General features: G+C 42.5%; 1 protein-coding gene across 1 annotated transcript in view; it reads right to left on the bottom strand.

The window, feature by feature from the left end:
* Positions 1 to 5266: 5266 nt before the first annotated feature.
* Positions 5267 to 15714, bottom strand: part of LOC108436101 (potassium/sodium hyperpolarization-activated cyclic nucleotide-gated channel 1) — a 32358-nt gene continuing 21910 nt past the window's right edge. Inside the window, exons 6-9 of the mRNA XM_017712361.2 lie at positions 14590 to 14736; positions 12145 to 12385; positions 10108 to 10272; positions 5267 to 9594 (exon numbers count right to left, since the gene is read on the bottom strand). Of these exons, the coding sequence (XP_017567850.1) occupies positions 7169 to 9594; positions 10108 to 10272; positions 12145 to 12385; positions 14590 to 14736 (2979 nt within the window). The 3' untranslated portion in view covers positions 5267 to 7168. The remainder of the gene's footprint in view (positions 9595 to 10107; positions 10273 to 12144; positions 12386 to 14589; positions 14737 to 15714) is intronic.

The raw sequence follows: 15714 nt of genomic DNA, 5'->3' as shown, positions 1-15714 counted from the left end.
CCTTGCAAGACCTGGTAGACCACCAAAGCAGTAACCATCAAATAAACAGTATTAAAAGCTTTCATCTTTGAGAGAGAGGAGAAAACCAAGCTCCATTTTTCGCTTCAGGTCCATCATTCCATTGTGAGAAAACAACTCAAGACTATAAGATGAAATGATGTGTAGCTGTCAAGAAGCCATTACTGAGAAAAGAAACCAGACGACAAAGAAGACAATTTGTACGAGAACACCGAAACAGATGTGGAGTAATTTCTTACTGACAGATAAGTCTAAATTTATAACTGGAATTACTTAGAATGTGAGAAGCAGACATGCAACCAACTTCTAAGGCTGAACATTGCAGGTTTTCGCAAGAAGCATGGAAAGATGGTTATGCTGATGGTTATGACTTCTTTGAAAACCTGAAAGCAAATCTCCTAAAAAGAATGGAAACTGTAATAAAGGCAGAGTGCACATGCTAAATAATAAAAATTTGATCATCAAAAACTGTTGAGACCTCCATGTAATGGTCTGCTAAATGTATGTTTGTGGTATTGTCCTGATGCTGAATAATGAATAAGTTGAACTTAATGGCCATTTTGACAGGAAATTAAATTGAATAACTTTCTACAATACCGTAGATCTTTCCTCTGACCGTGTTGATCCAAAGTTGAGGTCACCTGGGCCTGCTCAGCATTTTCATACAAGCTACAGAGCATGGTAGGATGCTAACTGTTTTATTGAATCACACAGTACACTTGTCTGGAAGTATCTGCACTTCTTCTTCTGAAGATTTTCTCCATTCGTTTATTTAGGCTTTAATTTGTCACCTGTCTGCGTATAATACACACACACACACACACACACACACACACACACACATGCACACGCACTCACACACACACACACTCTCGCACAGTGGTGTCATGACTAGGTCTGATGGTAAGTGGAGACGTCTGTACTGTAAAATGATTCATGCTTAAAAAACAAGATGAGACACAGCAGAAGAAAACAGCGAAGAGAGAACACAAAGTGAGAGAAAGAAAGAGGAAGAAACATAGAAAGATAGGAGAGGCACTCACACACTTCCTGTTTGAAGTGGTTTAGCCTTTAGAGGCTTCGGAGGGGATCACCTCACTGAAGCCTGAATGGTGTGTGTGTGTGTGTCTGTGTGTCTGTGTGTGTGTGTGTCTGTGTGTCTGTGTGTGTGTGTGTGTGTGTGTGTGTGTGTGCACGCTGCCTCCCACGACATTCAGCACACAGAAGTGCTATAGGTATGTGTGTGTGTGTGTGTGTGTGTGTGTGTGTGTGTGTGTGTGTGTGTGTGTGTGTGTACGTGAGATGAAAGCTTTCTGTGGTGTCTCTCCCCCACTACCTTCCCACCTCACCAATCTCAGCTCCCGCTACTGTGTAACAGCGGCGAGCATCTGTCTCTGTATGTCTGTCTCTCTCTCTCTCTCTCTCTCTCTCTCTCTCTCTCCCCTCTGTGAATGTCACAGGTTACATTTTTTGACAAAGCAATTAACATAAAGCTGATTATGAAAATAAGAAAGTGGAAAAATAGAAACAGAGCAACAGAAAGTAGGTCATTTACAAAATCATTAGTCATCAACAACATATATTGATGTCTTGACTTCCTGGCCATTATTTAGGCCAGGACAAATGCTCTCACCAACTCTCACTCTCTCTTTCTATTTTTCTCTCTTCCTCCCTCCTCTTCCTCTGAGGTGTTCCTAACAGTGTAAAAGTCATCATTGCATGTGATGTCTTTGTTTTATTACTTAAAGTCCATATCCCACATTCACATTACTTCTTCTTTGTGTATACTTTTTTCCTGAGGTCCATTTTAGACATTTGAGTCATGATTTATTTTTAACATGACCATTTTCTAACCTCTCCTTATCCCTTAGAACAGTGGTCTTTAAACTGATCCTTAGGGCCCCCAACAGTCCACATTTATTTTCCAGCACACCTCATGGCCTGTTTGAGAACCAGAGCATGCTAGAAGAGTGGAGAAGCAGACATTTCCACTCCTTGTTCAAAGTTTTCTGTAATCAGTCTACTCAGGTTCTTCTCTGGGTTTTGTATTTCCTGCTCCTCACACACATATAAGAGAAACCCCACTCCATATGATTCATTCCAATATTTGTTTTGTCTTGAAACTATGGACAAGACACTGAACACTTTATTTCATTAATTTTATAATTTATGGACATTATGAAATGAAAAACCAGCCCAACATGCTGTGCTACATTGGCCTTTTCAGAAGGCCCAATCACAAGCTAGAAAACTGCTGAGGGTAAACATCCATATGGGCTTTCAACATTAACACTAATGCACAGAATGAGTCTCACTCTGTGTAATGTCTGTAGAACTGTGATCATTTCCAGTACAGGTCTGCTGAACAGTTCCACAGTGCAGACACTGTATATAATCGTTTGTCATGTGTGTGCTGTAGCAGTCACTACTGCATCACTCATGTCATGCAGAGGCAGTCAGTGTGGAGAAATAGAACTGTCTGGCTTATGGGATGGAGCGATACTGGGGGGACTTTAGAGCGAGAGAGAACACCAACGCTCCCACTTTCTGAAAAGCTTCACACCACTCACATATTCTTTTGAGAATCACTGACTTAGAATTTACCAGGCTGTTTTTGAAACTGTGCCTTTAAGACTGGTATATGTGAATGACATTCTGATTCGCTGGCCTCATTCACAAATCAGTCATCACTGAAACACTCCATGTAACTTCAGTGGGAATGGGTGGGGCTAACCTGCTGTAGGCTGAAAAGGCATTATGAAAATAAAAAGTTTTTTTGCAATTTCACAAAAACAATCTTTTCAGGATAGAAAGTTTTTTCAACTAGGTTTCCATATGCAGACTGCATGGACTGGAGAGTAAAGAGTACATCTTGAATTGTTAACAATGTTTATATGCTACATCTGTTTTTTGAAAAGGTGAGAGGAAAAAAAGCATTTTCATGATGTTGCCCTTTACCATTTGTGATGTTTGATGTTTGGCCCCATCAGGTGGCTCACTGTGGTACTGCAAGTTTGCTGACGTTTTGGGTGCTGTATGTGCCAGTGTTAGAGGTGTACATTCTCCACATATCACTGACCTACACATGGGTTACCTCATAAAGAAAGGTTCTTCTGAATGGACCTCTGCCAGAGAAGGAGGAGAGAATTGGCAGAGACAGAGGAGAGGAGAGGAGAGGAGAAGAGAGGAAAGGATAAGAAAGGAGAGAGGGAAAGGACAGAAGAGAGGAAGAGAAAATATATTAAATGAAATGAGAAGAGTTGATGAGTAAAAAGAAGAGAGTAAAAGATGAGAAGAGAAGAAGAAACAGGGGAGGAGAGCAGGCGGGTTAGAGCTACAATCTCCGTCCTCTACAGGAGGATTATAGCACCTGGATGGACGGCTGTGATGACACAAGCACCCTGTGCCATGGAGAGGCTTAACCTCAGTCTAAAACCAGCACAATCTCCAATCTCTCTCAGTGTGATTAAATGAGAGAGAGAGAGAGAGAGAGAGAGAGAGAGAGAGAGAGAGAGAAGGATTTAACACCTCTATACTATTCTAGACTTTACTCTATTTTTGAAAAAACAACTACACACACACAACAAATAATCATCATCATCAACATGTTAAGGGCTTTTCAACCTCTAAAAATCCACAAATACATAACAGAAAATTCCTTTACATATTACTGTTATGTGCATATTCAACTTACTGTTGGCCTTGTATCAGTTTCCTTCAGCATTGCTTCATCTCAGGAACAACAATATTGAGGTTTTTGGGTGTCTGTCCTCTTCTTGCAACACTGAAAGTTCAAAAAAATGAATAGTCTGCATTAATTAATAATTCATGCAGACTGCTTCTACAAACATTTGTGAAAGAATTAGTTGAATTCTAGTGTGGTACCATGATAGGATGCCACCTGTGCAAGTACAGTCATGAAATTTCCTTGCTACTAAATATTCCACAGTCAACTGTCAGTTTTATTATAACAAAGTCAAAGCGATTGGGAATGACAGCAACTTGGCTACGAAGTGATAGGCCACGTAAAATGACAGAGCGGAGTCAACAGATGCTGAGGCGCATAGTGTGCAGAGGGCACAAACTTTCTGCAGAGTCAGTCACTACAGACCTCCAAACGTCAAGAACAGCGCAGAGAGCTTCATGGAATAGGTTTCCATGGCCGAACAGCTGCATCCAAGCCTTACATCACCAAGCATAATGCAAAGCGTTGAATGCAGTGGTGTAAAGCGCCGCCACTGGACTCCAGAGCAATGGAGATATGTTCTCTGGAATGGCGAATCACGCTTCTCCGTCTGGCAATCCAATGGATGAGCCTGGGTTTGGCAGTTGCCAGGAGAAGGGTACTTGTCTGGCTGCATTGTGCCAAGTGTAAAGTTTGGTGGAGTGGGGATTATGGTGTGGGGTTGTTTTTCAGGAGTTGGACTCCAGTGAAAGGAACTCTTAATGCTTCAGCAAACCAAGAGATTTTGGCTCCTTCCTGTTCCAACATGAGTGTGCACTAGTGCACAAAGAAAGGTCCATAAAGACATGGATGAGTGAGTTTGGTGTGGAATAATCTGACTGGACAGAGTCCTGACCTCAATCCAATAGAACACCTTTGGGAAGAATTAGAGCAGACTGTGAGCCAGGCCTTCTACAACATCAGTGTCTGACCACACAAATGCGCTTCTGGAAGAATGGTCAAAAATTCCCATAAACACACTCCTAAACCTTGTGGAAAGCCTTCCCAGAAGAGTTGAAGCTGTCATAGCTGCAAAGGGTGAGCCGACATCATATTAAACCCTGTGGATTAAGAATGGAATGTCACTCAAGTTCATATGCGTGTGAAGACAGACGAGCAAATACTTTTAGAAATATAGTGTATATAGACTATATTTCCCCGTCTAATTAAGGAATCTACTTTGCTGACACAGTTCAACTGTATAATCTTCAAAGAAAAGCATTGACCAATACAATGGGACACACACATGAGCCAAAACCACCATGTCCAGTGCTAAGCTTCAGCTAGAGTGGCCCCAGCCCCCAGCACTGGGCTGTGGAGCAGTGAACCAGCACACTCCTGAGTGGTGGAGCTCCATCCAGAATTAATAATCCATCATCAGTACCTGATGGTCAATGTTCCAACATCTAGTGTAAAGTAACAAAAGAGTAGAAGCTGTCACTGCAGCAAACGTCCTATGAATACCCTAGAGTTTAGTGCAGTGAACGCAGACACACACACCTTTAACAAAGGGCAAACAACACACTGATTCTAAATTTTCTTTATTTTTTTAAGATCACCCTCACATCATAATTAATATTACATACCATACACATCATCATCATCATCATCGTCATTGTTGATTATCATCATCATTCTTCCTTCTTTCACTATTATTAGAATCATAGACTTTTGTTTTTTGCTCAAAAGCTAAAGCTGTGATAACAAATAAAAATAAAACCATTTGGTCCTTAAATGTACAGTCTAGGCATCCTGGTTTTAGGGGTAGAAAAGGGACATTACCTGCACGAGACAGCAAAGGACGGCACACAACGTAACGTAAGAGTAAGAGGGAGGGAATGATAGAAAGAGAAAAAGAGAGAAGGATACGGGGACCAGGAGTGTGTGAGTGTGTGTGTATGTGTGTGTGTGTGTGTGCGTGTGTGTGCATCTGTCTGTCTGTCTGTGTGTACATATATGTGTGTGTCTTTCGGCTGATGGTAGCAGCTATAAAGGCAGTTTGACAGATGAAAGCTGATCACAAAGAGAGAGATGAAAGACCATAGAAACATTAAGCGTGTGTTTTTTTACAAACAGAGACAGAGAGAAGCCTGTATTTACAGAGAGCTAGGTGAAACTATAGCACTGTAGCCACTGTGGAAAACGGAACAATTTAAGTGCGACACGAAAACACATTTTACTCACACCAGTCGTCGTGAATGAGGACTCTAGAGCTGCACTGTCCATAACTAACACCAAACACCTGAGACGAGAAACTACTAGTGGATTGCTCCTAATTACTTTGATTAATGTCATTATTTCAGTACTGTTATTTCAGAAATATTATTGTGCCTATTTATAATAGTTATTATTTATATCATGACAAAGTATTACACTTTGGTGAATAAAAGGTGACAAGAAGGGGGTGGAACTGGAAAACAAAGACAGTTTTCTGCTTATGACCTTCATCACCCTTCTTTTCTACAGTCCTGTTTTTTGTACTGGCAGTGGCAGGCTGTGTGGGTCGCTGTTCCAGGTCAATACATTAAAGTCATTTTAATATTACCTGATGCTGTCTAAAAGAGCTCGAGGGAGGCATGAGCAGGTACCTGTGCTTGATGAACAACATTCCTTCCCTCATTCGACTGTTGTCCATTCAATTTGACAAAGAAAAATCTTTGCTGACAAGGAGAAGACAAAGCAGTAAGTTAATCAGGACACTGCGTGTCAAATGCTCACTACACAGACCATATTCTCCTAAATCAGTGCATCATCTTAAGGCTGATTTATACTTCTGCAAAGATGCATGTAAACATATCTGCATAGAGGAGCAGACAAGATGTTTATGGGTCATTGCAACTTGCAGAGGCTCACAGAGGTGCTAATGTGTATTCCTCCACAATCTCAGTTACATATCACTCAAATCTAGGGTGATCAGTTGAACAGGGAAGTAAATCTGGTTATGCTAGAGACTCAAAACAGAACTAAACAAAATACTGTCTGATAAAAATGATCTTTTTTCACCTCCAATGTTTTACATCTTGCATTCATTATCTTACTGCAGTGCAATGCAAGACCTTTCTTGCAGTTGGCTGTTTCTGGATGTCTTCTTCATTTGCTGTACACTCTGGTTTGATAAATGCGATACTACCCCCAAGTCCAGGCATTAATGTAATGTGCAAATACGCTGGCACCTATGCGATTGCCACGATGCCTGCACATGTTCACAGACTTGCACTTGCAGAAGTATAATTCGACCCTTAGGTGAAGGCCAAGGGCCGTAATGAGGAATGGAATGCCCATGGCACCCACAGGTTTGGTCCAGTAGAGCTGCCATGTGCTTTAGTCTCTTTCCAGTTCAGCTCCCTTACTTGCCTCTACAATCACTACCACAACTAATGGACTCTGACCCTCCTCCAGTGTCCAAGTGCAAAAGAGTAGTCTTCATTACATATTAGCTGGAAGTTTTTGTCTCAGTGTATCTGATTCCTTCCGGTCTTGTTTCTCCACCTTGGATGAAGTGGAGGAGGCAGAGGTTGAGGCAGCCTGGGCACCTGGACTGGGTTTAGAAGCTGCAGGTGAGACACAGGTTGATTTTGAAGGAGACAGAGATGGTGGTGAGGAAGTTGGGCTTGGATTTGGAGCTTGGAGCATGGTTGGGGGTTGTGGAAGTGTAGCTGTGGCTGGAACTGGGATTTGAGTGAATCTGGAAATTTGAGGAGGGGCTGACGTCGTCTTTTGTGATAAAGTTGGGGCAGATGTTGATGTTGGGGTCAGGACTGGGCTTGTGTTTCGGGTTTGGGTGGAAGTAGGTGTCTGAGTCTGAGATGGTGTTGTAGTTGGGGCTGTAGGACTCTGAGTTTGGATAGTGGGAGTCTGAAGAGGAGAGCTGGTTTGGGATGCGGTTGGCGTTGTGGTTCGGGTTTGACTTGGTGTTTGAGTGGGGCTTTGGCTGGGTGGCGATCGGGCTTGAGAGAGCACAGAAACTTGGGAAGTGTCTAGAGTCGGAGTTTGAGTTGGGCTTTTCACTGAGCTTAGAATTTGGACAGGGGCTGAGGTACGAGGTTGAGAAAGAGCAGAAATAGAAGCTGATGACTGAGTTTGTGTGAGATTGGTAACAGGGGTTTGAATAGGGGTTGGGCTCCGAATTTGGGTAGGAGTCTGGACAATTGAGTTTGTTGGAGTCTGGGCTGGAGTGGGAGCTCTGGTCTGGGTAGGTGTTGGAAAAGAGGCTGGTGCTTGAGTGTGAGTAGGTGTGGGAACAGGTGTCTGAATGGGAGTTGGTGTCCGGGTGTGAGATGGGGTTGCAGTGGCAGTGGGAGTTGGGCTGGTGGTGCAGGATAAAGGAGACGGTGATGGAGGCGTTGTGGAGAATTTGGAGCGAGGGCTCTGAGGCACAGAGGAAACCAAGGAAGAAGCAACTTGCTGGGTGCAGAAAGAGGAAGATGATGATGAAGGTTGAGAGGGGGAAGTGGGAGAAGGTTTACTGCTCTGTGGTGGTTGAGGAGGGGCTAGAGGAGTAGGTCCAGAGCTGAGGGTCAATTCTGAGGAGGAGGAAGCCTGAGGAGGGGAGGAGGGGCAGGAGAGCTTTGGGCGCTGGGATTGTGCTGGAGCAGAGGACACTGGGGTGAGGGCAGGGGAGACATTAGCAGAGGAGAGAGGAGTCTGTTTAGGGGAGGAGGAGACAATTGGTGCGGGTGCAGAAGCAGGTGCAGGGATGGGTGCGGGCCCTGTGGCTGGTGCTGCTTGGTGTGCATGTGTAAGTGGAGAGGGCAAGGGCAGAGGTGTGTGTGCAGGCAACTTCTGGACCTGGGCAGTGTTTGAGCTCAGTACTCCTGCACTTCCACCTCGTGCAAGCTGTCCTTGGGACACCAATAAGGGCGCTGGCAGTAGATTGCCCCCAGAAGCTTTCCGGTGAAGGGGTGGATGAGGCTGGATGCCTGGCCAGCCACGGTGAGGCAGTGTAGGCTGAGATGCTGAGAGTAGCCGGGCCTCCTGGGTCAGGCGCCCAAGCACTGGCAGTCCTTGCGTGCTGCCACCTCCAACATGACGCATCAAAGCCTCTTTTGCTCCTTGCTGGCTGAGTCGACCCTCAGAGGCCAGAGCTGCTATGGCCTGGGAGGAAGGAGCCGTGGCTTTGTGGAGAGGGGATGCGTTAGTTCCTACCCCCCCTGTGCTGTTTGTGGCCGAGGGTTCCGTGTGGAGTCGGAGACTGTAGTGCAGAGTTCTGCTGGCCTGCAAGGGGGCAGGGACTGTCGATATGGGAGTGGACGGGGTTTTAGCAACCCCAGCTCCACTAGTCAGTGGGGCTCCTCCCATGGTGGGCGGTCCAGCTGCAGAGGGGGAGGGAGTAGGGGTCATGGAAGAGGGGACACCACGAGGTGGGAGGCCGCCCATTACTCCAATTAGAGAGCTGAGAGACTGGCGTGGATGCAAAATAGGGGGACGGGGGGGAGAGAGTGGGCAGGAACTGGGCGAGGGTGAAATTGGGAGTGGAGAGGGCAGGAATACACCAGCTGGCAGCCCATGTTGCTGCTGGAACTGCTGCTGCTGTTGCTGCTGCAGTAGGGTGATGGCCACGTTGGTGGTGGCTGCTGCTGTCTGCAGGGGAGCGTGGACTAGTGGAGCCCAGATAACCGGCCTGGGGTGGGGGGACACAGCACCACCAGTGCTGCCCCGGGTGCCAGCCGCGATTTCCTGCATTGTGGGCATGCTGTCATGTTTGACGATCTGCTGCACTAGGATACTGTCACAGGAACCAGCAGCACCCGAGCCTCCGCCACGACCACCCCCACCGGGCCCTCGGCCCACACTGCTGCCTGCCACGGACCCACCCTGAGATGTCTTTCGCAGCAAGATAGAGTTTTTCTTACCTGTAAGAGATAAACAAAGAAAGATAGAATGCCACTTACTTAAATTAAAAGAATTCAGATATGTTAGGTGTTTTGAAATGTGCTTCATTAGTTTTCTACTGCAGCTACAAGGCTAAAGGAGCCAAAGTACCCTATGAATTAGCTTGTACCCTATGAATTAGCTTCATGCTACATGCCTGATCTGTTAAGTAACCTCAAACAGTGGTTTATTTTACTGTATAGCAAATTGTTATTTATAAATATGGACAAAGATCAAGATGCTTCAGGATGCTTCTATAACTGTTCTAAACTACGGAATGTACTTGGGACTCCAGAGCAAACTTCAGATGCCATACATATCTTGGCTGATCAACTACCTTTTGGCTAAAGCAAAAATTGTGTGATTTGGATATTTCTACAACTCTATTGTAGCACCCCCTCGTGACCCTGTGGGAGAAGCAGCTTAGAAAATGTGTGTGTGTGTATGTATTTCTCTAAGATGACAAATAGCCAATAGTAGGAGATAAATAGTACCAATGCGGTTCAGTCGGTCAGCAGCTACAGTCTCAAATGCCCGCCTCATCATGGGGTGTTCCTCCAGTACTTCGTTGAAGCTGTCAACACTGAGAGAGTAAAGGCGGCAGTACGTATCGGCTCTGACACTTGCTGTCCTCCTGCCCCGGGTCAGCAGACAGATCTCTGAGGGCAAGGACGACACACACAGATTCAGAAATCAGCAGAACATTTTGTTTCAAAGAAATATAATAATAAAGGAATAAATGATAAATTCTAAAGATTACTGAAGATCCTTCAGGTCTGCAATAGAGCCAGACTCCCTCTAAGTCATATAAACCCAGCACAGGGCTTACACTTCTTTGGAAGTGTATAAATAGAAACCAGCCAGTGCTGGACCTACTTATGGACACTAATCCCCTACAGTTACTGTAACTAATTGTATAGTAATTTGCTACAGACATTAATATTCCTAAAGAGCTTGAAAGAGGGGAGACATTATTTTTAACATTAACCACACATGTGACAGATCCGGATTCAAACTGCTTTATTTGTGAGGAAAGCATTGATGGATGTAGAATCTATGTTGATTTTGTAGCGTTTGAACATTATTAAGAAGCGGCTTTGAAGATACGTGTGTGTGTGTGTGTGTGTGTGTGTGTGTGTGAAGATCATGTTACTTACCAACAACTCTTTTCTCACTAAGATGACATCAAGGAGAAAAAAGGGCAGCATAAACTAAACTTAAATGAATGTACAGCATACTGTAAACAGTCTTGACCAAGAGAGTGTTATCATGTTTCAGAGTAGAGTCACAATCATGAAATTTAAGCTAATGTCCACATTTTTAATATAAATCATTTCAATTGTCATCTCACAGCAAGAAGAGCCTGCGTTTGATTCCCCTGCCAGGTGACTGTTTTCCAAGTGTCTTAGCTGATTAGCCAGCTTACTTGCTGGCTATGTTTACTTAGGAGCTAACACTGGTTGTGCTGTTGAATCAATTCTATGTGTACACTGTTAAGGAAAGCTACATATCCCAAACAAGAGTGAAAGTAGCTGCTCTGCATACCAAGACTTGAGCCTTTTGTAAGGAAATACATGCTGGACTGAAAAAGTGTTTGCTGACTTCATAGCATTACATCTTATTTAAGAGTTTCCTTTGAAGTACATAGCAGCTATCCGTATTGTGGTTTTGATGTGGGTTTGTTTTTGGTGGTAACCAAAAAGGCTTTTAAAACAGTGGTTTGTGGTAAGTCATTTGCATGTCAGTCAAATGCTCTTTCCTCTCAATGTAGGTGGTTTTTGGCTACGACGAGCCACAACATGCACCAGCCTTTCTGATGATGCAGAAGTCTAGTTTGTGAAACTATCAGTGTTTTATTTTTTTCCAGTGCTGCGGTGATGGGCACATCCATGACAGGTCAGAGTTACTGAGGTGAGCATATACTCATGTCGCTTGTACTGCAACAGAGAGGGCACTCAAGAGTGATGAGCCTAGAGCAAACCAAGCTGACCCAAAAGCTCTACTCAATACAGTCTGAGAACAAGAGGGCAGGGATTCAAGACCCCCTGAGATCTGTACACATGCCTGATCAAAAGAATGATAGATATGTCTCAAAGTAAAAGGCTGCAGTTAAGATTGAGGGTGACCTCGGTGCCACTGTCAAACAACGCAGCGCTCATTCACATGCATTCGAGATGACCTAAGCATTCTGTGCAAACATGTCGCAATGCAGCAGGTTTAAATTTTACCTTAAAACATTATAATAAACTTTTAAATTTAATTGCACTTCATTACAAACTCTGGTGTCAAAGCATCTCACCTGGTTATCTAGTTTAAATAATTTTTTTAACTCATCACACCTTGTGTACAAAAAATGTAACTCTGTTTTAGAGACTATAATAAAACTGGTGTTTTTGCTGTGGTCAGGAAGAGTCAGGAAGCAAAGTTTGTGCATACACATACCAGCTATTGACTTCCTATCTGTGATTTTACAACACCTAACATAATGATCAATAGCCCCAAGTTATGTAACAAACTACATGAAAGCTTACCTCCAAAATATGATCCATCACTCAGTTTGGTCTCCTTGTTTCCACGTGTGAGCACGCTGACCCGGCCATGCTGAATGAAGTACATTTTGCGGCCAACAGTCCCCTCTCGGATGATAAAGTCACCAGGTTGGAACACCTCGAAGCGTAACTTGGTCAGAACGGCAGTCACAAAATTGGGATCAGCATTAGCAAACAGTGGCATGTTGGCCACCAGGCTGCGGCAATTAAAGCTCACAATCTCCTGTTCAGAAACAGTGGAAACAGCACAAGACCACGCGATCAGGACTTTGAAACAGAGAAAGCTGGACATCATCAGCCTAACATAAATATGATTCAGATCATCACACTCAAGATAACAAAGATAACCCAGGTAAACACAAAATTCAATTTTTAAATAATGATTTCATTTACTTTAGGAAACATGCTGTTCACCCCTACCTGGCCCTGTGTGAAATAGTAATTGCCCCCTTAGGCAATAAAACAAACAGTTAACCAAATTCATATGACCTGTTGAATCTAAATATCACTTAAACAGAACCTGTCCGGCAATGTGAATCAGGCTAGAAGGACTCAAAAAGCAGCACATGGTGCCACATTCTACAGGGATTCAAAAACAGATGTGAAACAAAGTCACTGGCCAGTCTACCAGTCTGGAAAGGGTGGCAAAGCCACTGCTAAGGCTCTGGAACTCCAGCGAACCACAGTAAGAGACATTATTTCAGGCCACAAATGATCGCACTGATGAGTCTTCCAGGAGGTCTCAAAAGAACCCAGATAAACATCTAAAGAACTGCACGCAGCAATTGTCTCATTTAAGGTCAATGTATTCGATTTCACAATAAGAGAGACACTGGGCAAAAGAGAATCTGAATTAAAACTAAATGTAATCTATTAAATAACTAAGTATGTCATTTCTCACAAATATTTCAGTTAAGTTTACCAGTAACGGACAATAGAAGTCATGGTGCTATCAATGAACAACATTATATTCATAGATGTTAAATTGTACGCTGTTAATGCAGGACTGGGACACATACAGGCATCAGAATGACAGCTACAGTGACTGAACCTGGTAACTAGACTATTTTCACAAAGCACCTCAATTTGCAGTGAGTGGACAAAAGCTCCACAAAATATCCTGCTGTCATGCTTGTGCACAGAACAAAGATCACCTAGAGAAAATGAGAGCATGTGTAAAAACTGGATTTGGCAAACTGAAATTAGGAGCTAAGTGAGAAAGCAAAATCTTAGAGGTGCAGCCAACAGTGGAAAATACTCAGTAGCCCTATAGTTAACCTGAAGTGTAGATAATTTCTTTGGAAAACAGTGTTGTCTTTTTTTTATAATGCCACTAATATAGCATGCAATAATAAAATTTTGGACAGAATTAAAGTAATAAAATAATAATAAAAGTAAAATAATAAAATAATAAAAGATAACAAAAAGATCACTTTCTGAAACAACACCACTGTATCACCACACGTGCTGGGTCAAAGATTTTTGTAGGATAATTGTGAGGCTCTGTGTGTGACTAGATGTGTCTACATGGATGTGTCAGGGGCAGTGGGGAACCCTCAGAGCCTTCAGTGAGCTAGAAAAAACATTATTATTTAATAGAATCATCATGCTTATGGTACTTAAACTCTACAAGTACTGCAGTAATACTCCTACTGTAGTGTTAATTTTTTTTTGTGAACAAAAACATGAAGCTCTTGAACTGACAGCTGAATCAACTAATCATCTTTTTGATTTTGAACCAATTTCATGAGAAAAATGTCACCTTCTGGAAGTCCTAGAGACATCACTGACAATGAGTGAGAGCCATAGTCTAACCAGGTTTTTATTCATTTGTTAGAAATGAAAAACAGTGGTAGCAGCTCTACAGCAGGGCTCTTTACTGAAGGAGTCAATGTAAAACTGCTACATACAAGGTAAAATATATATTAATATCTGTTAAATGCTTCATATAAAACATGGAATCTCAGATCTCTGTGTTTAGTTAAGAAAGGCCTAATAGGTTAATAGACATCATCACTGTTAGCTTAGCGCTAAAATTCTATTAGAAATCTCATAGGGGCAGATATTAGCATTACAATAGTAAAGGTGGGTTGTTTTTTTAAATATTTATTGTCAGAACTGAAGGCTTAGCTGTAATAATCATGGTTCACCATTGGTCAGGACTATATTGTCACTATCAAAACAAAACCAAGTATGTCTGAATTTGCAGTTTCTAATTGTTTTTTTCATAATTTAAAAATACCAACTGCTGTTTCCACCATATCAAAATTTAATGATTAATTGACCAATACATGCTCCAAAATGTGTAAGAATTAGAACAACATCTATTGAAATTAGAAATTTCCCTCATAATTTAGTTTTTTTGAAAAAAAGCTTTATTTGTGAGTGTGTGTGTGTGTGTGTGTGTGTGTGTGTGTGAGAACAAACCTCTTTTAATGGTTCACTCAGCTCTCCCAGAATATTCTCCTCATCAAACATTTTGCCCTGGTAGCGATGCTCGTAATACTCATGGATCTTCTGTCTGACATCTGCTGGAAGTTTATGGAACGACATATACTGCTCCACTTGCTTATACTGCAACACACACACAGCAGCTAGCGGAGGTCAGAAAAACAAACACAAAGGACACAGTAAAGAGGCAGAGCGAGTGTCACTCTGGACTCTTTCTAATACCTTGGCACACACACCAGCAATGAAACAACCCACGCACACACACACACACACACACACACCACCACCTACAAAAATACTTCATTACAAAACCATGACTTTGGAATTTGTGATTTAAAAATAGACACTGAAATGTTTTATCAACTGATCATAAATGAGAAGACAACAGCGCAAAATATCATTATCATTATGCTCAGATCGGCAGTCCAAATCTGATTTTTCACCACATCTAATTTAAGCAGTGTGAATGGCAAAAAGTCACAAGCAATCCAACTTTTCCCATTTAGATTCAAGCCATGTTTACATATGGTTTCAGCACTGATTTGAATTGGATTTCATTTTACTTTGTACAAACCTGATTCTAAAAAAAGAAATAAAAACAGAAGGCAGGAATTCATAAATCTACTGTGACCTGTATTTGATTGAAAACATGATTTATCTCGCCAACATTGTTTTTTTGGAAACATCTGCTCACATGTTCCAACAAAAAATTATGACAGGAGGAATTTAAGGCTAGGAACACTGTGAAATGTTCTAAAAAACATCCTTGACAGGTGACGCTATTGTGCTTGGATACAAAGGGAGCATCCAGGAAATGCCAAGTCCTTTATGAACAAGGATGTGTTGATACTCATCATTTTAACAAAAATGCATCAGCAAAAAAAACAACAGTTTATGAATAACGTTCCTCAGTGAGCAATTGAAATTTTGGGTATATCAACCTAACAATATGATCAAGAAATTCAGGTGACCTGGAGAAATCTCTGTGCTTAAAGGGCAAGTCCGAAAGCCACAACCAAAAGTCCATGATTTTCACCCCCTCAGATAGCACTGCACTGAATTAAAAACTAGCATGCTTCTGTGATGGATATTGCTGCATGG

The sequence above is a fragment of the Pygocentrus nattereri genome, chromosome 3, assembly GCF_015220715.1.
Source record: "Pygocentrus nattereri isolate fPygNat1 chromosome 3, fPygNat1.pri, whole genome shotgun sequence".
NCBI classification, from domain to species: domain Eukaryota; kingdom Metazoa; phylum Chordata; class Actinopteri; order Characiformes; family Serrasalmidae; genus Pygocentrus; species Pygocentrus nattereri.
Note: the sequence above shows the minus strand (reverse complement) of the source record. Positions and strands in the feature narration are given on the sequence as shown.